Below are 25,562 nucleotides of genomic sequence, written 5' to 3' on the forward strand. Positions count from 1 at the left end.
TTTACCTACTCTAAAGATTTTAGCAAAACAGTTTATCGCTAAATATGTATGTTTTACTTCTGTTAAACATTGAACGTGTGCAACAAAAAATAAAAATATGTTAAATTGCGTGTGTTATTGTATTGCCTCTAATGGAGGTAAAATGATTAAATGATACAATGAGGATTCGTCCACATGTTATTCACAATGATTGGGGGACAAGCTACAGCATATTACCAGTAAAACCATGCGTAATGTGGGCAGGTAGCTTAGTGGTTTGAGTGTTTGGCCAGTAACCAAAAGGTCGCTGGTTCGAATACCCAAGCTGACAAGGTGAAAAATCTGTCGATGTGTACTTGTGCAAGGCACCTAACCCTAATTTGCTCCAGGGGTGCTCTTCTACTATGGCTGACCCTGTAAAACAACATATTTCACTGCAACTACCTGGTGTATGTGACCATAAAACATCTATTCAAACGTGGGATTTTGTGGCTAATTGAGCTAAAACCGTAATTCGGGTCAGAGATTATGCATGTATGAGGGAAGGTTTAAAAAATATATACTTTCTTGGTTGCCAAAGTACTGGAGCTTGTCTTTAATGTGTTATTGCATTGTCTCTAAGTTGGGTAAAATTATTAAATGATTCAATGATGATTCAACCACTTGTTACTCACGTCCGGTGGGGGATTAGCTACAGCACATTACCAATAAAACCATGTGTAATGCAGAAATACAAGGACAAGCTTTGCCACATTTTGTTGTGTTTTCGCCTGAATTTCAAATGGATTGAGATTTTGTGTCATTGGCCTACACGCAATATCACATAAATTCAGTAGTAAAAGTTTGCTTAACAAGTCACAGAATAAGTTGCGTGGACTTACTCTGTGTGCAATAATAGTGTTTAACAGGATTTTTGAAAGACTACCTCGTCTCTGTACCCCACAAATACAATTGTCTTTAAGGTCCTCCAGTCAAGCAGTGAATTTCAAACACAGATCTTACAACAAAGACCAGGGAGGTTTTCCAATGCCTCGCAAAGAAGGGCACCTATTGATTGATGGGGGTCGGGGGGATATTGAATATCCCTTTTAGCATGGAGCAGTTATTAATTACACTTTGGATAGTGTATCAATTCACCCAGTCACTACAAAGATACAGGCGTCCATCATAACTCAGTTGCCGGAGAGGAAGGAAACCGCTCAGAGATTTCACCCTAACTTCAAAACAGTTGCAGAGTTTAATGGCTGTGACAGGAGAAAAATGAGGAGGGATTAACTTGTAGTTACTTGAAGTTACTCCACAATAAAAACCTAAATAACAGAGTGAAAAGAAGGAAGCCTGGACAGAATAAAACTATTTCAAAATATACATACTTTTTGCAATAAGGCCCTACGGTCAAACTGCAAAAATTGGCAAAGAAATGAACTTCATGTTCTGAATAAAAATGTTATGTTTGGGGAAGATCCAACACAACACATCACTGAGTACCATTCTTCATATTTTCAAGCATGGTGGTGACTGCATCATGTTATGGGTATGCTTGTCACTGGCAAAAACTAGGGAGTTTTTTCTTTGGATAAAAAGTGGCTTAGTTACAGTTTTGACTTAAAATCGTCTTGAAAATCTATGGCAAGACTTGAACATGTCTGTCTAGTAATGATCAACAACCAACTTGAGAGTGCTTGAATATTTTTTTCAAGAATAACGTGCAAATATTGTACAATCCAGGAGTGCAACGCTCTTAGAGACTTACCCAGAAAACTCACAGCTGTAATCACGGCCAAGGTGATTCTAACACGTATCAACTCACTGGTGTGAATACTTAAATGAGATATTTCTGTATTTAATTTTCAATACATTCACAAAGAATCCCCTCCCAAAAAATCACTTTGTCATTATGGGGTATTTTGTGTAGATCAGTGAGAGAAAAAAATGCATTTAATACATTTTGAATTCAGGCTGTAACAAAAGACAATGTGGAATAAGTCAAGGGGAATGAATACTTTCTGAAGACACTGTATATCTAAGGGATTGATGGAAGCATGGCCTGAAGAGGCAGCAGGCCCATAACCACAGATACTCCAGTTAAACACCTGCATGCAAGGCAAGAGCTCATCCACAGCATAGCAACTGATCCACACACAAATAAATGGGCTCTGCTAAATGACTTGGAAAATAACCCTGTTTCAGACTATGCATGTTGTGCACGCATGTGTGTGTGTGTGTGTGTGTGTGTGTGTGTGTGTGTGTGTGTGTGTGTGTGTGTGTGTGTGTGTGTGTGTGTGTGAGGGAAGAGAGAGAGAGAGAGAGAGAGAGAAACTGGTGTAACAAAGCGAGGCAGACAGCGGCCCCCTCAAGCCTGTACATGTTTATCAGTCTACGGAGGCACTTTGCTACTTTTAGTTCTGTAAGGGCATGAGAAATAGATATGAGTCGTTGTTGACTGCCCATGGCATGTTTACTGTGTTGATAAGTAAAGTTGTAGTTGATCTACTGTTCATGTTAGCGTGTCAGAAAGAACAGAGTGATTTAATTCACCACCAACACATCACTCTATCCTATCACCAATGAAGCATTTTGTAAACCGACGATAATACCTAAAGAGACAGTACAGGACTCACAGACAGAAGAGAGAGAGAGAGACATCTGTCAACCCATAACCTGTCTATGAAATATGAGTAGTTATATCATATCACCCTTGCTATTCTCATTCATGGTCAACACACAGCAGCAAACAACATCAAAGATTCACATGTTTGATGATGTTCAAATAAAATGTTTCTGTCTGAGGAGAAGCCAGGTTCGACTTGAGGTTTTAGAGCAGGGCGAGAGAGACTGTGGGAGAGAGGGGAGAAGGGAGAGAGGGGGAGAAGGGAGAGATGGGGAGAAGGGAGAGAGGGGAGAAGGGAGAGAGGGGGAGAAGGGAGAGAGGGGAGAAGGGAGAGAGGGGAGAAGGGAGAGAGGGGGAGAAGGGAGAGAGGGGAGAAGGGAGAGAGGGGGAGAAGGGAGAGAGGGGAGAAGGGAGAGAGGGGGAGAAGGGAGAGAGGGGAGAAGGGAGAAACGGGGAGAAGGGAGAGAGGGGAGAAGGGAGAGAAAGGGAGAAGGGAGAGGAGAGAGGTGAGAAGGGAGAAAGGGGAGAAGGGAGAGGAGAGAGGTGAGAGGGTGGCTATGCTAAGCAGCAGAGCAGAATTACTTTCCCTTAATTTTGTAGCCTTTTAAGTTGAATGTGTGCTCCAAGGGGCTAATATGAATGGCACACTGGTGTAATATTAAACCATGAGAAAGTATGGTCCACTGACAGCTCACTCAGAGCCCTGAACCCAAGGTCAAGCTCTTCATCAATTTACTCTTTTGACCCAGACTTGTTGAAAAAAAGGGGGGCTTTTTTGCATGTGGAAAACAGAAGGCGTGAGAGTTTCATCCTGCTATGTGGGACCAGGAAACGTCTGCCAGAAGTGAACTACAGTAGTAGTCTAAACATAACACATTAGCCCTGATAAATAAATGATCCCTCCCCCAAAAGCCCTTTTCTGAAGTATGATAGACATCCAGTCTGGAAGATTAATTAATGCAACATCATGAATTATGTCAAGTTCAATGTTTAGGGCTTGCACATGTGCAGTTGAATGGAAACCAGGCATTTCCTACTCAGGGACCTTCTGTAGGCAGTACTTTAGTTCTCTCCTTGGGCTATCCAAAACAAAGTGATTGACTGGACACAAGATCCCATGTAGCTCAGTTGGTACAGCATGGTGCCAGGGTTGTGGGTTTGATTCCCATAGGGGACCCATATGTAAATGTAGTCACTCACTACTCTAAGTTGCTCTGTATAAGAGCGTCTGCTAACTGTCTCTAAATGTCATAAAGCTGATCATCAGCTGACACACACTCACCGAGGCAGTTGTGTCCGTCGTGTGCAAGGCGGAATCCGTCATAGCATGTGCACCTGTAGTTCCCCGGGATGTTGATGCAGTCATGGACACAGCCGCCGTTGTACTCACTCGCACACTCGTCTAAATCTGCAGGAAGAGACAGGGGGGCGGTTTAGGAGTATGGTCTTTTCATGTTTGACCTTCACCCCACCACCCAATGTTTGGACATGTAGCCTGAGAGGGTGTTCTTGTTCAAATGAAACAGAGATTGAAATGACAAACGTAGGTACTTGTGAGATGTTTAAGGAGTATGTTTAAAAATAATAATAATAATAATTTTAGTACAAAACATTGGTGCATGTGTCCCTCATGAAATCTGCATAAGTACTACAAATCCAAGAGCAGAACATAAAAAGGGAAATATACAGGAACACTAAAGATGAATCAGAATAGAATAAATCAATTGAATGTGTGTGAAACAAAAGCAGACGTGCAAAGAGAGTGTGATATATGCAATGTTCTATAAATAATGGCAGACAAATTTAGAAGCAGGCAGAGGGCACAGTACATTAAGTTTATTAGGCGTACAGTGTGTGGAGAATGTGAATGTGGCCATGAACACAAGGTGATATTAAAGATGAGACAATGGATGATAGGATAGAGAGAGAAAGCGATAGAGAGAGAGAGAGAGAGAGAGAGAGAGAGAGAGACAGAGAGGGAGAGGGGAGAGAGAGAGAGCGAGAGAGCGAGAGAAAAAAAGAAAGCAAAGGACATGAGTAATACTGAGGAGAAGCAGACGTGCAGCTGAACCAACACTCCAGTCAGTGAGCAGCATAAAGATGACAGAGGAGTAGAGTGGCCTGTTGAGGAGGTGGCTGAAGAGGCTCTGATGATGCGCTGGCAGACAGGGAGGCAGGAAGGGAGGTAGATAGGTAGGCAGACAGACAGGGAGGTAGATAGGTAGGCAGACAGGGAGTCAGGGAGGGAGGTAGATAGGTAGGCAGACAGGCAGGCAGGGAGGCAGGGAGGTAGATAGGTAGGCAGACAGGGAAGCAGACAGGGAGGTAGATAGGTAGGCAGACAGGCAGGCAGGCAGGGAGGTAGATAGGTAGGCAGACAGGCAGGCAGGGAGGTAGATAGGTAGGCAGACAGGTAGACAGGGAGGCAGGGAGGTAGATAGGTAGGCAGACAGGCAGGCAGGGAGGCAGGAAGGTGGATAGGTAGGCAGACTGGGAGGTAGACAGGCAGGCAGATAGGCAGGGAGGCATACGGGGAGATAGGCAGACAGGCAGGCAGGGAGGCAGACAGGGAGGTAGGCAGACAGGCAGGCAGGGAGGTAGACAGGGAGGTAGACAGGGAGGCAGACAGGGAGGGAGTCAGGCAGAGTTGGAGATGCATCCCATCTTTTATTTTCTGACCCATTTAGGGCCAATGATCTGGGTGGTTTGGCTCATCTTTGTAGCTGCCTGGTACAGATGCCTCAGTGCTTGATTTGACTCGACAGCAATGGGCTGAGCCTGGACCAGTGCACTCTCTCTCTAACTCCCAGAGCTTCCTGCCACCACAAGTTTCTGCTGCTCTATCCCACGATGTCACACAGGAGACACACTAATGCCAGTCTCACTCTCATCTACCCCGGGCTAAGAGAATCTCATCCCCTCAACGAGAGGAGGCTTCCTCCCTCTTGGTCACAACACTGACATTTCTCAAGATCAACATGATTCTATCCAACACCATTGTTCAGTCTGTTCAGTATTCAGTCTGTTACAGACCTATTTGACTCATTCACATTGAATGGAGCAGCATCAAATTCCTATCAAACAGGTGGATTTACTCCATGGGCAATACCAGTGAGATAAAAACAAAGTACTGTTCTAGGGGTTAAAATAAAGAGAGATCAAGAAAGAGGAGAGACAATAAGAGCGAGAGAGAAAGAAAGTGAGAGAAGGGGGAGAGAGGGGAGAGAGAAAGATATATATATATATATATATATATAGAGAGAGAGAGAAAGAGAGAGAGAGAGAGAGAGAGAGAGAGAGAGAGAGAGAGAAAGAGCGAGAGAGAGGTTTCTGTAATGACTTGGACAGGGGACTTTGCTAACAGGCACTGACGCATGATGCTGCAGTGCAGTGGTTCCCATGCTGATGGACTAGAAGTTTGAGTGGATTGAATGGTTCTGAACCAGCCTGTCATGTTCCCTGTTCCCTGCTCTCCCAGACAACCTCATTGGCATCCTCAGACAGAGGCTGTGCCACTGCCAAGGTGTGTGTGCCAGCCTGCCAACGAGTGTCTAAGAGCAGCACGTCACCTGAGACCACACTAAGGACCAAAGTTCCCTCCACACACCATGAGTCATGACTCATCAGCAATAGAGGAACAAGTACCACGTATAGAACTAGTACATCAATATGTATTATTATCCTGTCTCTCTATCATGGTTTATTTATCTCCTCCTCTCTCAGCAGGACTCCAAGGACCTCTATTAGCAGGGTAAAAACACTAGCTGTCTTTACGTATACGTGTTTCTATATTTCCAATCTAATTCTAATGTTGAATACAGAATGCTCAACCTTAGTGTTATTGTATGGGTACACCTGCAGAGACATAGGCAAAAACATACAGTATAATTAAGCAATAAGGCCTGAAGGGGAGTGGTATATGGCCAATATACCACGGCTAAGGGCTGTTCTTATGCAGGACGCATCACAGAGTGCCTGGACACAGCCCTTAGCCGTTGTATACTGGCCATATACCACAAACCCCCGTGGTGCCTTTTCCCTATTATAAACTGGTTATATCATACCAGTGGTATACGGCCTGATATACCACGGCTGTCAGGCAATCAGCATTCAGGGCTCGAACCAACGAGTTTATAAAATGCAGTGCAGTATATCCAAGCATCACCTTCAGGATGCTCTGGGCTGTGTGTGTGGGTGCACTTGGCCTATGTGTAGTGTGAGTATATGAGAGTGTGTGTATGAGAAACAGAGAAAAGGAGCGTCTGGCATGTGAGGGAGTCAGTCATTAAAATCATATTGTTTCCGCATCATTGCGATCATAATGAGGCCTCTGCTGATGATAACCCCTTTACCATATGAGGGAAAACATTGCCTTTCACCTCCAAGACAGACTCCTCATCCAGTTCCTGAAATGGGATATAGAGTAGCTGATAGACAGAGATATCAGCTAGCTGGACTGGGTGCTCCATTTTGAGTTAGGACTCTACACACACACTCACACATACTACACCGACTCTCCAACACACACATACACACACACACACTCGTACACTACATACGCTCACAAACACAAAATACACACACATATGCATATTGATGCCACACACACACACTGACACATAGAAACACTTTCACATCTTGATTGCCTAGTCACTTTTACAACCTACCTACATGCACATACTACCTCAACTACCTGAAGTACCTCGTACCCCTGCACATTGACGTGGTACTGGTACTCCTTGTGTATAGCCTCGTTAATGTTATTTTATTGAGTTACTTGTTTAAAAAACAACGTGCTAAAGTTTCTTACTTTTTAACTCTGCATTGTTTGGAAAGGGCTTGTAAGCAGGCATGTCATGGTAAAGTCTACACCTGTTGTATTCAGCGCACGTGACAAATACATTTGATTTGATTTGAGTAATCCTCTAGTGCGTACGGTTTCAGAATGAACTGAAAAGCAACGCAGGAAGAGTATATTTGTACAGCTATCCTAATATCTCCATTTCCACACTTCTTCTTCCACAATCACAAGGCAAATGTTATGATAGCAAAGGCTGTAATTCCACCTCAGCATATACAAGCGGCTGAACCCATTGGCCCATGTTTTGCCAGGGTTTACGGTGTTTGTTTCGGTAACACCAGATCTACACCACTACAGTATCACATCTACTGCACTACTTGCACAGCTTTGAATGCGTTTGAAACGTACACTTGTTCAATTTGATCGGGTTTGTTGCCCTTAGCAGAAAACAGCAGGTTTTTTTTGCATTGCCTTCTACCTTTTATGATTATTTACCACAGCCAGTATAGGGGAGACAGGCAGCTCATGGCCATCAACTATACTTCCAGTATGGTGTTTATCGGCCTTGAGGAGTCTATGCAGACATACTGCTGATGAAGAGAGAGAGGCGCAGACTCTTTCAGGTATCAGAGCTCTACTCTCTACTCAGATTTTCAAGTGGGCACTTTTTTTATTTATTTTTTATTTAAAAGCAAACTTTTATAACCTGAAGGCAAACAGCCATGAAAAACACAATCAAATACATTCTAGAATAATCTTAGGAGTGGGTGGGTGGGGGGTTGACATTGTGAAATATGGTTTTGCAGTAATACTAATAAAAACGTGGGGAAAGAACGATCCAGAGGCTTTGAACACTCCCTACTACAAAAACAGGGTTGTGTCTGACAGGCTATAGACAGTCACACGGGCAGCCCTGGGCTGTGGAAACATCCCTTACTTCTTGGCAGACAGAAGCCTCTGATTGCTTTTTCATCCCACTATCTTAACTCTCTTCTCTAACATGTGCACGAAATGTACAGCTTCATTTAATCTTTGACACAAAAGAGCAGTCGGCCGCACCTGTCTTTTTCTCTCTGTCATTTTACGCAACATCTCGATCCTCTCTCTTCAGTCGGGGATTTAAAGGTGGAATCTACATTAGGGAAAAAGGCGCCACTGTCCGCCCCCAGCACATTTGTTATTGTTTTTGTGTTGTTGACGAAACAGAGGTGAGGTGCTTCAAGTGTGGTAGTGTGGTAAAAAAAAATTGCTCTACATATTCTGCTGTTCTATTGGGAACTGCAATGATGTCAGAGGGGAAAACCGTGTTGGTTGTTTGCATTAGCTTCTTTGTTTTTGAAATATCCCAAAGGGAAGAAGCAGTTTCCCCATAAAGGATTCCAGCATTAAAGTTTTAAAGCCAATAAGACATGTAAAGCATACAATTGTGTGTGTGTGTGTGTGTGTGTGTGTGTGTGTGTGTGTGTGTGTGTGTGTGTGTGTGTGTGTGTGTGTGTGTGTGTGTGTGTGTGTATATGTGTGTGTGTATATATATATATATATATGTGTGTGTGTGTGTGTGTGTGTGTGTGTGTGTGTGTGTGTGTGTGTGTGTGTCTGACACCTTACCTTCGCAGTGCTTGCCATCCCCCTTGTAGCCTGACTTGCAGATACATTTGTAGGACTTGAGTGTATTCTGGCAGATGGCATCGATGCTGCAGTTGTCAATTTGCTCTGCACACTCGTCCACATCTGACAGAGAGGGAGAGATGGAGGGAACAGTGACATCTAAGGACAATAACTACAAACAATGTTTCATATCCCCATGTGGCTAATGTACTGTACATTAGGGGAGGAGGGTCAATCATCCATCTGACAAGGTATTCACTATAGGATGTTTACTGTGGATACACAACCCCTGTAAAGTACCTGGTCAGACAGACAGACCACCACAAGAATACAAGCAGTCACACTTGATAAAGACAAAACAACTCAGCTCAGTAAACCCTGCTACACTGTGGTATGTTTGACAGCTTAATAGTTCTCAGAAACCCTTGTACAAATAAACGGTTAATTCAGGCGTTTTTGAAGAACCGATTGCTTCATAACAATAAACAAGTAGTTGAGTAATTACTATAACGTGTAAATAAACAGTCTATCATTGATTGACCTGTGATGAACCTCTGTTTGACTGCCTGCTGGCTTGGATAATCTGTACCTCTGATACGCGGGTCAAGAAATGGAGTAAAAAGAAAATGTTTTCATTGGGATGGTAGGATAGATAGCCCTCTGCCATGGACATGAACCAGAGTTAGAGGGAAGGATGAAGTCCAAAAATGTATAATCAGGGATGTGATCAAGAAATCATATAAACTCAGGAAAAATAGGATATTAGTTTGAGATCAATTTCAATATTTTATGAATAAAGGATCATGTAAAAATCCCAATCTTTGATCAAATATTTGCATAAAAGTGAAATGATGGGCTTGATTAAAACAGGGAACTGGGGAGTGAAGTGGGGGCAGAGTGGGTTCTATGGTCCCCTCCTCTCTAATCCCACCTGATCCCGGTTAACCAGCCCAGGTGTTTGGGATTACCCCCGTTCGCAGGGGGGGAAAGCTTAACGAGGTTTACACAGCTTCCAATATCGACCCTTATCACAAGTCCTCTCTCTGCAGGGGCCCGGAGGACTGATCCCAGGGGTACACGGCCTGCTATCTGAGACCTGTTAGTTTAGCGTCTACCTTGGGAGCCATAGGCCATCACTTCCATGGACCTGACCAGAGAGGACAATGACATTAAAAACCCATGCTGTTCTTCGGAGAGGTCAGGTCTCAATAATCCTTGGAGAAGCTTTTCTTTTTTCCTATCCAAGGGAAGTCTGTAGGGTCAACTACACACACGTTTGACCTTTTGAGGTTGAATGAGAAAATAAGGTTTTCATCTGGCTCTATTTAATCTGTATCGCAGAGGTTCAGCGTTTACATATTGAAATGTAAAGGCTCCCGCGTCAGAGGAGACTGCATTCGTGGTAGACGCTGCATATGTCGGCTCAATCGGGAATGACCTTTCAATTTATGTTGCGCAACCTGTAAATCTGTCCCCATCCCAAGCCATGTTGACTACAGGAGTTTAGTAGATGACTTTTCTCAGTCTCACACAAGCATTTGCAATACCAGAAGTCCCAAAGGCTCAAAGTAGTTAATTTCTCCATATTGATTTATATGACGTGGTAACAATGGGAATCCTCAGGGATAGAAACACAAGCGGGATCTTTTCTCTTCACTGATTATCCTCGAGGATGAATAGGACAACGTTCCTTCGGTCATGGAGCAAGCAACATTCCACATAACAACAGATTCATCTTTTAGTCAGGTTAACGGATTCTAAGGCTCTATGGTGATTAATATTCATTAAAAACTACAACTAAAGAATCTCACATGTCCACTTTAGCCTACATTAATGCTCCTATCCGGGTCATCAACTCCAGATCATTTACAATTAACTGTTTGGAAGAGGTGCACTTGGTTTTACTGCTAAATATTGCCTTTCACAGAAACATTGTTGTAAAAAATATCGAGTTACGACTCAGACAAGATGCAATACAACACTTTACACAAGATAAACTGTGGCATTATGCTTTGAAAACTCAAGCATTTACTTAAGACCTGCAAATGATTGAAATGTGTTCCTGGAAAAAGAATAGGTATTTTCTCACCTTCTCCTGTTTCTTTGACTTTATAAACCATAACAATGGTTGTATAATACTACCAAAATCCAAATCTAGAACACAACTTCACTGAGCAGTGGCACTGTTCTCAATTTTCTATTTCTTCTTGTATCGCCAATCTTACAGCCAGTGCCAGCAGAGATCAAGCTCCTCAACCGTAGATGTAACAGCAGACCCAACCATCACAAGCAAGCACTTCACTCACAACGCACAAGAGTATGTAAGGAACTAACTTTTAAGCCAAGCCTACACAAACTAATCTTTTGACTACATTGGCTGAAGCCAAGCTCAACATTTCAACAAGCACTGCCATACTTTATACAGCCTTGTATATTTCCCCAGATCTGGACAACAACATTCACTAACACTGAACCTCCCTCTCGTTAACACTAAAGAACAGAGCAAAGCTCAGTGTTCGCTGTGTAAGACCAAGGCTCTCCAACTTCAACATCTCTGCAATGCACATGATATGCTACAATTATATTATATAGCATTATATAGGAGAGTGCTTTCAGTTTGATAAACCCCTATAACTAATTCATTTCTAACTAGCATGGACCGAGCACAACTCTGCAAGTGCTGAGTGTTCTTGAAGACGACAGCAATTTGTGTCCCCTCATTAGCCAAACAATAGAGGGGAAAGTGGGTAATTATGCCAACACTTTGTCTTTAAGAAATAATTCTGAACTTTGAGAAGAGCTTAATCAAGAACTTTTCATGAGCTGTCAGCTTAGGTCAGGGAACAAAAATATAAAATTGAGTAAGAGATTTCTTTCTTTAATCTCTTGAGTTCATCTCTCGTTTACAGAAACTGACATTTTTTAAACGGCTCAGAAAGACGGCCCGTTAGTCACTCACTCAAACTTCAGGAGTAGTTCAATAAAGTGGCCCTTTGAACAAAATAGAGTCTTGGCCGTGTAAAAAGAACACGTCAGATGGCGTGTTGGTGGTTTAAATAAAAAGGCACCCGTCTGGGGAATTGGGTGCATTCCCTCCAACACATGCACAACAAAAGCTGAAAATATGCTGGATCTGTTACAAATAGAAAAGGCCGTTGCTGTAAAAATAAACATGTCAGAATCAATAGGTCCTACGGTACAGTCCCGAGGACATTCCTCTGAACACTTCAGAGACAAAGTTGCTGAATGTGTTCAGCAACGCTGCCCTCCTAATTGACTCATGCAACACATGAAAAGCTTTGCTTTTTCAGGCTGTACGTGTATGGGACTTTTTTTTCTTTGGCACTGATGTATCACAGTTGTTGGGAACAAGTTTAGGCAGCAGAGGTTGAACGCCGTGGTTTGAGACAGGGATGAATAAACAAAGTCAAAACAACCAAACGATAAAACGTCGCTGTAGTTCTGTGCATGTAGACGTGAAGTTTAGAGTTTAGGAGCTCAGAATGACATACTGAATGTAATGTAACGTACGCTAGTTACCCTTTCTGCTCAGCGCTTTGGTTGAACCCACGGTTGGATGTCCTAGGAAGAAGTAGGTCAGTGCACTTTGTCTGAGTAGTAGCCCTGTAACGGGGCACATCATTCAAAGTCTCTTCCTTTCATAACTGGGCCGGGATAGTTGGCTGCTCTTAATACCACATTAAGTGAAATAAGAGCATGTCATGCACTAAGCCCTGGTTTATCAAACCCAAATCGAAAAGAGCTGCTGTGTCTCCAGGGTTTTGCTATCGTCAGCCTGTACGACGCTCTGACAGCGCATGCTCTATTCTTATCTAAAGTTCCGGAGGGGGGATAGCTCATTTATATAATCAAGTTGATTCGTACCTTGGTTTAACAAAGACCTGCAGACAAATGTGGTGCCATCCTCAGCATCATAGTACTCAGATATCAGTAAAATATTTGTTTCTGATAGTGAGAGAAGAACAACCGTACAACTCTCTGAGTCCACTGCTGTGCATCCATGTTCCAATGCACCCCCCACATGCGAGCCAGAGAGGCTGCTATACCAGGGCTGTTGGCCATGGAGGTGAGACGTTGCACACAGCAAAAGGCTGGTCACCATTGTTCAAAATACACCGAAGGCTAGTCACCAGCAAAAACATCGCAAAGGCTGGTCACCAGCAAAACGAGCACTGGTGACCAGCATGACTAGCCTATGCAGATTTTTTCAGCGGGGGGGGGGTACTTGTTCCTTCTTATTTATGGGCAGGCCCAGGGATAAGCGGTGTATTTAGCTGGGCCGGTCGGGAATAGGGCTGAGGGGAGAGTGAGTGTGTGGGAGACTTGCTGGACCCAAGGTGTACAGTTCAAACACAGGGCAATGTTTACTTTGTGTGTTGAGACCCTCACTGTTTGCAAACCGCCCCCTGCCCTGTCCCGGCCCATCCCTCTTCCTCCCCCTACCACAGAAATAGAGTGAATAACGCTGGGACACCCTATAGGGTAGACCAGAACAGAACGGAATGCTAGGACTAAGGCAGTGGTATTCAAAGTCGGGGTCGCGACCCGGAACTGCAGCGGGGTCCTTTTAAAAAATAATAATTCAACATTTCGGAACAAAAGTACAGATTATTGTATGGGACAATGTACAAATGTTTTTGATAAAGATCATTAGAAAAATACAATTTTATTGAGTAAATATATTTATTGGTGTCTTTTCACTTTGATAAGATATGAAAATGTAATGAATTTAAGGCTATTTGTATATGTAAAAATATTTTTAAAAATGGGGTCCCCAGAATTTCTAGTGGAATAAATGGGGTCCCAGTGGAAAAAGCTTGAATACCACTGGACTAAGACAAACAGAACAGTGATGTGGCCAGGCCAGGGTTGTTGTGGCTCATCAATGCTAAACTAAATAGATTTTTATCAGTCCAACAGGAATGTCAAGAGTCTGAGACAGAAATGAGTAATCCCAAATCCAGACAAGAATGCAGATAATTTTTGAGTCATACAGTTATAGACTAACAGTCATAATAGTTTGAGATAAACTTACAATAAACAGGATGGCCAGTCCATCATCGCTCATAACAACAACAACAAAAGAATATCAGTGGCTGTATTGATGGAGCTTCGGGGGCCAACACCATCAGTACATCAACAAGACCTCTGAGCTGCACTAGCAGTTGACCCTTGACCCCTGATGAGAGAGGAGGAGAAGAAGCAGGGGTCAGGTCTACAAAAAGCTGCTAGCCTTGCCTTCCTTCATGGAGCTAGGCAGCGGAAGTGGAGGGTGAAGAGGAGGGGAGGGTGTGTGTGAGCCGTGGCAGAATGTCACAGCCCCTCACAACACACAGCTCATAGCAGCTCACAGCACACAGCTCATAGCAGTTCACAGCACACAGCTCATAGCAGCTCACAGCACACAGTGCACGTCTCATGGGTTATTAGGCCGACTAGGGCAGGAGACTGGTGGTCCAAAAAAGGGTTTGATGAAATGCAGACGTCAACATTAGTGCAAATTTTAGCATCCTCCCCCTGCCCCCACCCAAATCCTCCCCAGCTAATGAAGGGACACACTGTTTGACGTTCGGCAAAGCTTTTAAACGTTGTGAATAAAAATATAAACTGCTTCCATTTGGGCTATTTACACTCATCCTTCACACACTCTAAATGTTCAGGAATCATGACCACTGACTTGATCCTGGTCTTCTAAAAACAATGACACCAACTTCAAACCTGGCTGGACCCCTCCTTAGCTGGGTCCACCGACCATGCAGCGAGAGTCTACTGTAGATGGATCTTACTGTATGGTATAAAAACCAAATGGAACAAAACAGAAAGAACAAAACAAATTGTTCAAAATGTACTGTAAATAAGAACTGCAGAAGCAACTATAAAGTTATGATTCACTGACAGTTACGGTAAGTCTTGTATACCACAGTCAATAACACCTAGCACTGTGTGTAGGTGGTGGTTGCTGATACATTAGCACTGTGTGTAGGTGGTAGTTGCTGATACATTTGAAATCACCACCTCTGTAGGTAGATTTTATTTTTTGCAACCTTTTATAAATAGAATCCACTTTGGATCTTCAGGTAAGATAGTTGTAAGTGCTGTATGAGAGGTTTCGTTGCATTATCTGACATAAGACAATGGGCTGTAGGAGGTTGTGTAAGTCCCCTTCATAACATTAGCTAAAACCGCAAGAGCCCAAAATCAAATAACAGCAGAAGGGCTTTTATGAAGATTTCAAATGTAAGCTTTTCTATAACAGAGATGCAGTGACAATCTAATCATGGGACCTGGATGAGTCAGAGAGTGAGTAGGTACCATAGAAATAGAATCTCATCCTTTGGTACTGTAGGTAGATTATGTGAGCAAATTTACCAGACCCCACCTCTTCCTGCTGGAAGTATTGTTGGATGGCCAGTAGGAGGCCCCCTTTCCTCTGATCTAAAACAAATATCCCAATGACCCAGGGATGTGATTGGGGACATGACCCTGTGTAGGGTGCTGTCTTTCGGATGGGATGTTAAACGGGTGTCCTGACTTTCTGTGGTCACTAAAGATCCCATGGCACTTATCGTAAGAGTAGGGATGTTAACCCCGGTGTCCTGGCTAAATTGCCAATCTGCCCTTCATACCATCACGGTCACCTAATCTTCCCCAGTTTACAATTGGCTCAATCATTCCACCCTCCTGTCCCCTATAACTATTCCCCAGGTTGTTGCTGTAAATGAGAATGTGTTCTCAGTCAACTTACCTGGTAAAATAAGGATAAAATAAAAAAAATCTACATCTGGCTTAGGAAGTATCTTCCAACTGTAACCCTAGAATAGAGTAGAGAAGAGTACTCCCCTGGCCAGGTCTCATCTGACAGTAGAGCTCTCCACCTTGTCTCACTTCAAACAGTAGGACAGGTGCCCATCTCTAGCTACAATTCTACTGGATCCACAGTAGACAGTAAATTAGGCTGTGTAGCAGGGTTGGGGTCAATTCTTAATTGAGTTGAGAATTTGTCTTAAAATCCAATTCAAATCTTGAATTTGAATGGAATTGGCCACACTCGTAGGAAGAATTTGAAATAAATTTGAACTAAAGAATGTAGAATTTAATTCAGTGGAATTCTTTGAAATTCAAATGGATAATTGATTCCATAAATCATTATGCATATGTGTCACGTTCTGACCTTTATTTCCTTTGTTTTGTCTTTATTTAGTATGGTCAGGGCGTGAGTTGGGGTGGGCAGTCTATGTGTGTTTTTCTATGTTGGGGTTTTGAGTTCAGCCTAGTATGGTTCTCAACCAGAGGCAGGTGTCGTTAGTAGTCCCTGATTGAGAATCATACTTAGGTAGCCTGGGTTTTACTTTTGAGTTGTGGGTGTTTGTTTTCCGTGTGCGTGTTTGTTGCCACATGGTACTGTTTCGTTCACGTTTATTGTTTTGTATTTTCATAGTGTTCAGTTTATATCTTAAAATAAACGTTATGGACACTTACCACCTTGCGTATTGGTCCTCCGATCCTTCTCCTCCTCCTCCTCCTCCTCAGAGGAGGAATGCCGTTACAATATGTTTATTTTGGTCATCATGTATGGTTACCAACAATTTAAATTCTAAAACAATGAAGTATAGTGGTCTGGAAATATTGTTATCATTTTCTAGGTGGTTTATAATGATTAATGATTCTTACACTTAAATATTAAACAAAAAATACATACCTCAGAATGTAATAGATCAAACACTCAGAGGGCACAGAACAACCTAACATCTCATGACAAAAATATTTTTAAAAAAATACTGTTTGACATCGTTGAGTTATAATCAAGCTAATATTTGAAATATTATCTGTATTCTTTAGTGTGAGTTGGCAGATGAGTGCATTAATGCCTGGGAGTGCATTAATGTGTGCCTCAACGGAAAAACTAAGTCGGAATAGATATAATGTCCTTGCTCAGCATGTGTTGCTTAGAGACATCAGTGCTTGGAGATGCATTGAGAGAACATTCTATTTTTACATCTTTGAATGAGAAACTACCCTTTAGCTTCAGCTCAACCTTTCTGGACAATGCTCTGTCACTTTGATGGGCTGCATCCGGCATGTGCAGCACCATGCTGTGCCTATAGAATTAGGATGAATGGTTGTGCCATGAGTGGCCATACTGGTCTATGACTCATAGACCCTCCTATACTGCGGAAAACACGTATTACAGTAATTCATTGACCCATGACACTCTCATCCATTGTCCATTATTTGCCACTGCATATATTCATAGAATATCAGCTGGGCTAGACAATCTGGACCCTCTCTTCTAAAATTATCCGCCGCCATTTTTGCAACCCATATTACCAGTCTGTTCAACCTCTCTTTCCTATCGTCCGAGATCCCTAAAGATTGGAAAGCTGTCGCGGTCATCCCCCTCTTCAAAGGGGGTGACATTCTAGACCCAAACTGTTACAGACCTATATCCATCCTGCCCTGCCTTTCTAAAGTCTTCGAAAGCCAAGTCAATAAACAGATCACTGACCATTTCGAATCCCACCATACCTTCTCCGCTGTGCAATACGGTTTCCGAGTTGGTCACGGGTGCACCTCAGCCACGCTCAAGGTTCTAAATGATATCATAACCGCCATCGATAAAAGACAGTACTGTGCTGCCGTCTTCATCAACCTGGCCAAATCGGAGGGCCTGTTGTCTGGACCTCTGGCAGTCTCTATGCGGGTACCACAGGGTTCAATTCTCGGGCCGACTCTGTTCTCTGTATATATCAACGATGTCGCTCTTGCTGTGGGTGATTCCCTGATCCACCTCTACGCAGACGACACCATTCTGTATACATGTGGCCCTTCTTTGGACACTGTGTTAACAAACCTCCAAACGAGCTTCAATGCCATTCAACACTCCTTCCGTGGCCTCCAACTGCTCTTAAACGCCAGTAAAACTAAATGCATACTTTTCAACCATTCGCTGCCAGCACCAGCCCGCCCTACTATCATCACTACTTACAATATGTGGACAACTACCAATACCTAGGTGTCTGACTAGACTGTAAACTCTCCTTCCAGACTCATATTAAAAATCTCCAATCCAACATTAAATCTAGAATTGGCTTCCTATTTTGCAACCAAGCCTCCTACACTCACACCACCAAACATACCCTCGTAAAACTGATTATCCTACCGATCCTCGACTTCGGCGATGTCATCTACAAAATAGCCTCCAACACTCTACTCTGCAAACTGGATGCAGTCTATCACAGTGCCATCTGTTTTTGTCACCAAAGCCCCATACACCACCCACCACTGCGACCTGTATGCTCTCGTCGGCTGGCCCTCGCTACATATTCGTCGCCAGACTCACTGGCTCCAGGTCATCTATACGTTTTTGCTAGGTAAAGCTCCGCCTTATCTCAGCTCACTGGTCACGATAACAACACCCACCCATAGCACGCGCTCCAGCAGGAATATCTCACTGGTCATCCCCAAAGCCAACACCTCCTTTGGCCGCCTTTCCTTACAGTTCTCTGCTGCCAATGACTGGAACGTATTTCAAAAATCGATAAAGCTGGAGACTTAAATTTCCCTCACTAACTTTAAACATCAGCTATCTGAGCAGCTAACCGATCGCTGCAGCTGTACATAGCCCATCTGTAAATAGCCCATCCAATCTACCTACCTCATCCCCATATTGTTTTTATTTACTTTTCTGCTCTTTTGCACACCAGTATTTCTACTTGCACATCATCATCTGGACATCTATCACTCCAGTGTTAATTTGCTTTATTGTAATTACTTCGCTACTATGGCCTATTTATTGCCTTACCTCCTCATGCCATTTGCACACACTGTACATAGACTTTTTTTTCTATTGTGTTATTGACTGCACGCTTGTTTATTCCATGTGTAACTCTGTGTTGTTGTTTGTGTAGCACTGCTTTGCTTTATCTTGGCCAGGTCGCAGTTGTAAATAAGAAATTGTTCTCAACTAGCCTACCTGGTTAAATAAAAAAATTAACAAATATCGCATACATATTTCCTAGAATTTCGCATACATGATAACAATGCATCCAACTTGAAGGATACAAGTAATTCATTCACAAGGTTTAAGCACAGTTTCTTCAATCGTGGCATATGTCCTCAACTTACAAACTCTTCATGTTTTCATGGCCTCTAGCTCCATAACATTTCATTTTATATACGAGGAGGGTGGTACTTAATGCTGTTATATACCTTATTATTTATAAAGCCAGAGCTAAATGACATGACACTCTCCCCTGTGCACACTGCAATTACATTCATTGGCGGCTGCTTTAGCAAGATACAGCACCTACTATAAAGAGGGAAACATAGCAATTACAGCAGAAGTGTTAGTCCGATATTTTTAGCTGCTTCCTGTGAAACTATGAGGCATAAAGTGAATGGCTCTCTGTGTGTGAGTGAGATGCAGAGTAGAGCATGGCAGCTCTTATCTGAAATATACAGCTCACGGAGGTAATAGCAGAGGAGTGAAATACTTGCTCTAATGGCATCATAAGAGTGTCATTAGAGACAAACACTATATGGATTTTTTTTAAATTTTGACATGTTACATTCATTAGATATCTCTGTTTCACAAGAACTGAATTGCACTGGGAGACAGTCCATCTGGCTTCTCCTATTAGAACTCCAACACACTTCAAACTACTAAGGATAAAATAAAAGGTCAATAGAAAAATGGCAATCTTAGAGTAGTATATGGAAGATATTGGTTGCCAAACGTCTGGCACCTCCTAACGTCTGGTAGTGCAACGTCTGGCACCTCCTAACAAGATTATGCTCTTACCGGATAGAAGTCAAACAAAAAGCATGTTATCACATCTAGACTTCTAGTTATAGGTTTTATACACTGAGTGTGCAAAACATTAGGAACACCTTCCTAATATTGAGTTGCACCCCCTTTTGGCCTCAGAACAGGCTCAATTCGTTGGGGCCATGGACTCTACAAGGTGTCGAAAGCGTTCCACAGGGATACTGGCCCATGTTGACTCCAATGCTTCTCACAGTTGTGTCAAGTTGGCTGGAGGTCTTTTGGGTGGTGGACCCTTTTTGATACATATGGGAAACAGTTTAGCGTGAAAAATCCAGCAGCGTTGCAGTTCTTGACACACTCAAACTGGTGCGCCTGGCACCTACCCCCATACCCTGTTCAAAGGCACTTAAATCTTTGTCTTGCCCATTCACCCTCTGAATTGCACACATACAATCCATCTATCAATTGTCTCAAGGCTCAAAAATCCTTCTTTAACCTGTCTCCTCCCCTTCATCTATACTGACTGAAGTGGATTTAACAGGTGACATCAATAAGAGATCACAGCTGGTCAGTCTATGTCATGGAAAGAGTAGGTGTTTCTAATGTTTTGTACACTCAGTGTATATCAAGTGTTAACATTCTGGGGTACCTTTCTACAATCATCCTCAATTTGAGAAGATCACAGCTTTTCCTATGACTCCTCTCACCAATTGTCCTGAGCGATTAGTGCTTTTCTAGGTCGGTTTGGTTTTGGTTATATATATTTTCTTAAAGCACAGTTTTTTAATTTCGGTTTCAATCCATTTTTTAAGCATTAAATGCATTATGAAACAATAGCATCAAAATAATTTTGGGGCTTTTTGAAATTCCAAAGCCAAAAATAGTGAACTTTCAATTACCAAAATATTGAAAATATTCCATTGTCTCTGTCAGGTCCACATTGGATAGGCATTATTATGAAATAATAAAATATTTCAGTTCTGTATATGACTTAGTTTTTATATGATTACTTTTATTTTTAATTCCTTAAGGTCATCATCTCATCTCTGCTCAGGCAGTAGCAGTCAAACAGCCAGACAACGTTCTCTCTGTACTTCCCATACTGCTCTCTCTGTAGTCATCCTATTTAACTAGCCTAGTTGCAGAGCTGTCTGATGAAATCCTTTTCTAGTTCTTCAAAGAAGACAAGGCATACTTTCACAAACTGTCTCTATCCCTCTCTCTCGACATTGTGTTGTGTACATTCCTCTCTCATGCGGTCTATGCGGTCTGTGTGTATCTAACCTTACGTAGCAGACGTAAAAGTGTATCCCTCTTTGCTAGAGAGAGGAATTATAACATTTCTGCACTGAGCTAGGTTGAATATTTGCTTAATGAAAACTACAACTCCCTTCAGCACAGTGTCCCACATAGTTCTTGAGTTGATTTCTCCAGGGAATGATTTGATTTCTCTTTAGAGAAACAGCGTTGGGGTCACACAAAAAACATTAAAGTACTTGAACCGACATTGGTCAATTAGTTGTTTAATAACCTCCCCAAAAAAGAAATGTTGGTTAATCGCTCAGCATTGCTCAACAAGGAAGTATCTGTTTCATCAGTGACGTCACCCCAGTCATTTTAGCCCCAAAAAGCTTCAGCTAAACCCCATGTACCTCACCAAATATTTTTTTTTGTTGTTTGAAACATTCCTTGATGTGTTGGGTTTTTCCATTACTAAGCAGAATAAGAGCATTTCCTTTCATTTACAGCAGTCCCCAAAGCTGGCTCTAGCCTCAAGGAATGTAAACACAAGCAGTCTGTAAACAAGGCTCTTTCTGGCCCCCCAACCCCCCTCCAACAACACTGACTGACTGACCATCACAGACCAGTCTACAGACGTCCCTCACTGACCCAAAAACTCAAAAAGGGAAGGCCAAAGGGGTCTCAGGAGGGAGTGGTGTGAGGAGGAGGAGGAACGGTCTGGGACAATGGCAGCTAGGCTCTCCTCTCTTCTCCTCTCCACAGAAACCATGTTGAGCCTCAGCAGTGGAGAAAACAGAGAACTAAAGCAGACAATCCCACAGAGTAGACACTTACTTTTGGTCCTGGATCACACCATTGCCAATCAGTGAGTCATGGAACAGAAAAACAAATGATGGGATTAATGATTTGAGAGCAGCCCCAGCTGTCGGCTCCTAACGGGGGATGGACAGGCCGGCCCTCCAGTGCCTTGGAAGCTCTCCCCTGTCCATGCTGGAGCTCTCAGCACTTTGAGAGGGAGTTGTAGAGTGGCTAAGGTTCAGTGTACCATCAACTCTGCTCTTTATCCTCCCACTAACCAATGGGGACGCAGCGCCTCCGCATCCGCACAGAGAACAAAGGGTACAGAGAGAGAGAGAGAGGGAGAGAGAGAGAGAGAGAGAGAGAGAGAGAGAGAGGGGGAGAGAGAGAGAGAGAGAGAGAGAGAGAGAGAGAGAGAGAGAGAGAGAGAGAGAGAGAGAGGGAGAGAGAGAGAGAGAGAGAGAGAGCTATCAGACGTCCCACCGAAGCGCAAAGGAAATGTATTACAAGCCTCATTTGGAGCACACTGTTTACATTACGGCCCAATAAATAAATGGGCTTTTAAGAGCTAGGGGTCTCAGTCAGGGAGCGTGTGGAGGAACAGCCTGAGTCTGGCCTCATTGTTTGGACTCATGTGTGTCTTCATGTATGTGTTGTGTGTAATCTTGTCAGTTAATGTTGCTGTTTTCATGTGTTTGTCTATGTGTGTAGGAAGGGAAAGGTAAAATATCATGTAGGTTTTCTGAGAGTATGAGACATCATTGGTCCAAGATTTCAGTCTGTTTCAAGAGGAGATTCACTCCTCCTATCCTGTCCATGTGGAAGCTACCTCCTCTGTCAGCATTAAGACCATCTAATTGAGACTACGAGTGCTGGAACGCTGGTCACTGCGGGGTTTATCTGCTGGGTGCTGATATAGAGGTTTCTCTGCTCCAGGGGAGAAGAAAAGGTGCCATGACAGAGTTAAGAGGCCTGTAAAAAAAATACTGATTGCTTCCCCTGTGCACTGGGCAGGTACGTATGATGTCTGCAGCCATAGGCAGGTTCTGAATGCCCCATGACGACCCAAACCTGCAGACTCAATAGGACATGTCAAAACAATGCTTAGTTACTAAAGCAGGAGCCAGAAATTCCACTACTTCAGTCAAACCCCCAAATCAACTCCAGAAGGCTTTTCAAAAATTAAAGCTAAATAACTTTAGATACATATTTATTTAGCACCATATTCTGCAGTATAATTCAACCCGTGTCTGACAGCACTGTCAAATGGGAAACCGTTTTCTCTGGCTACCACAAGCATTGTTTTTTATAAACAATCTATAGTTTAACAAACACTTTCAAGCTAACAGAGCCTGTGTTTTTCTTGAACTCAACACAACAAAATATTTTACCCAGAGGATCAGACTAATAAAACTCCCCATCACCCAGGCCAGACCCATCACCCAGGCCAGACCCACCACCCAGGCCAGACCCACCACCCAGGCCAGATCTATTAATTTGCCACAAACGCTTCGGACATGAACTCTTCAGTAACCAAGAGTGGATCCGTTACAGAGAAAGAATAGGGATGCCTTACAGTATTTTCCTTGGCCTGAATCTGAATCTTTGAAACACTGCTGGCAAAATAAAATGTACTGGTTTTAAATTCCAGTAGCCAGGATACAGGATACCAGTACTGGGGCTACTGAACTGCTCTGGCCTGTACCAGACATCCCAGCTTTTACACATGGCTGTAAACATGCATGATAACTGGCTGACTATGTGTATCTCTACCATGCTCTGACTACAGTATACCCCTCTAGAACCTCTGTCAAACAGCAACTTATAAACAATAACACCATAGGCAATAAACATAGAAAAGTGATTCCATATGAAAACAGGGGGGTAAAAACCATGATTTGGGGGATTTTCACATTCCTTTGGAGGAAGGATTGTTGACATATATTTGAATCTAAAAGTATAATTGAGAAATAATATATCAAAGTTGGCTTATTTAGGACATTTTGACCTTACCCAGGCCTCCTTTAATAGTCCCTAACGTTTCATCTGTCGGTGCTACAAAGCAACAATCTCAATCTGGAACTTTGATATGCCTGAAGAGTATATTATGTTCAACTATATATTGAAGAAATTGATCAATCAAAAAAATCTGTTTTTCAATATTAATTTTAAAAAAATCAATATTCATACATTTATTTATTATTATCATTATTTTTTACATTAAAATTCTAGTCATATTACACAGCATATGGTGAAGCTTCATATGGCACCAATTTTAGCTTTGTAGCACATACATTTGAAACATTTAGGACTCAGGAGTGCTGGGTAAGGCCAAATTATTTCTCAATTATGCTTTTAGATACAGCTGTTAAATATATGTCAACAATCTTTCCTGGTTTCATTTGGAATTACTCAATATAAGATTGTGTTCAATTAGTTGCATGCATACCTCTTCACTTATTCATTAAGAATAAATAGGCCAATCTATACTCCTGAATACTGAAAACGTTCTCATTACTATACACCAGGCACTATACTGTAAGGCAGTCAAGTGGGGAAAGCACATTTCCTGTAAATACACTTAGTGGGTAAATACAGTATATCAAAATGAAAACTAAACTAGTATCAGGTCTATGCTTGTCTTAACCTCACCACCATAAAGATCAAAGCTATTTTCACTATTCATTAAGTATTGTTGTTTTGGACGGAACTGTCATCAATGGTTTCAACTACTCAACTTGCACTGCAAAGATTATGATCTCCCTCCTTTCACACAACTGCTCTGTAACAACATGTACAGGGGTATTGGGGCACCACTTCTCAGGCAGGTCGTATCGGAGTATCCATTCTCTGGGTGGGAAAGCACGGCTTAATTGTTTGTCTGCTCTACACTCATGAAGATCAATGACCCTGACAGACTTCCACGGGCACGGTGATGTATAGATTAACAAGAAGAAAAGGACAGTATCTCAAGAGAACATCTATTCAACCTCAATTCAACCATGTGACCTGGAGCTATATTGAGTAAATAATAAAGACAAAGTGTTCTGTGTGTCAAATCCATATGCCAAAACCCCTGAGTTGGCAAACAAAAAGGAACTTTTGCATCAGTATGATTTAAGGCACATATCCACCCTGTGAGTAGACAACAATAATGTAATAGCACAACAAATAGCACTGCTGTCTAGAGCAATGCATGAAGCACAGAAACAGCCCCTAACAGAGTGAATGTGATGAGAAAAGTGTGTTGAAGTGTTGTCACAATACGATTGGGAAGTGGTGAGAAAGGACTGGCCAGGGTCCACGATGATCACATTCACAGAGAACAGAATGCTGTCTCCACAAGAGCTGCATTCTTCTGTTGTGGTGTTCTTAGGGTGGTCTAAGCTCAGAAAGATGAGCAGGTAGAAAATATGTTTGCAGATCTTTTCATGTGGCTTCATATGTGGTTACCAGGAACCATTACTAATAGATCACAAGAGATGTCGGTATTTGACATCTTCATTAATTGTACAGCTTTGACTTTTACAGGTAAATGCCTGCAACCTTTGCTGACAAAAAGCAAAGCAAACCTATCAACATCTCGATCTTCCACAACAGCGAATGTATGACGAATGGACAGGTTTAAATATTTGAAACCAGAGGACAACAAAGTGAGGAATAGGATCCCCATTTACAAGAGTTTGTGGATGCCTTTAAGACACACAGACATAGCCTATGACAGACGGTGGAAC

General features: G+C 42.5%; 1 protein-coding gene across 4 annotated transcripts in view; it reads right to left on the minus strand.

Annotated features, from left to right (window-relative positions):
- LOC110492195 (signal peptide, CUB and EGF-like domain-containing protein 3) overlaps nt 1-25,562 on the minus strand; it is a 108,141-nt gene that overhangs the window by 78,000 nt on the left and 4,579 nt on the right. For all 4 annotated transcript variants that reach the window (XM_036947151.1, XM_036947149.1, XM_036947150.1 and 1 more), the window contains exons 2-3: nt 9,000-9,122; nt 3,873-3,998 (exon numbers count right to left, since the gene is read on the minus strand). In XM_036947151.1, coding sequence (XP_036803046.1) covers nt 3,873-3,998; nt 9,000-9,122 — 249 coding nt within the window. The remainder of the gene's footprint in view (nt 1-3,872; nt 3,999-8,999; nt 9,123-25,562) is intronic.

The sequence above is a fragment of the Oncorhynchus mykiss genome, chromosome 16, assembly GCF_013265735.2.
Source record: "Oncorhynchus mykiss isolate Arlee chromosome 16, USDA_OmykA_1.1, whole genome shotgun sequence".
Taxonomy (NCBI): Eukaryota; Metazoa; Chordata; class Actinopteri; order Salmoniformes; family Salmonidae; genus Oncorhynchus; species Oncorhynchus mykiss.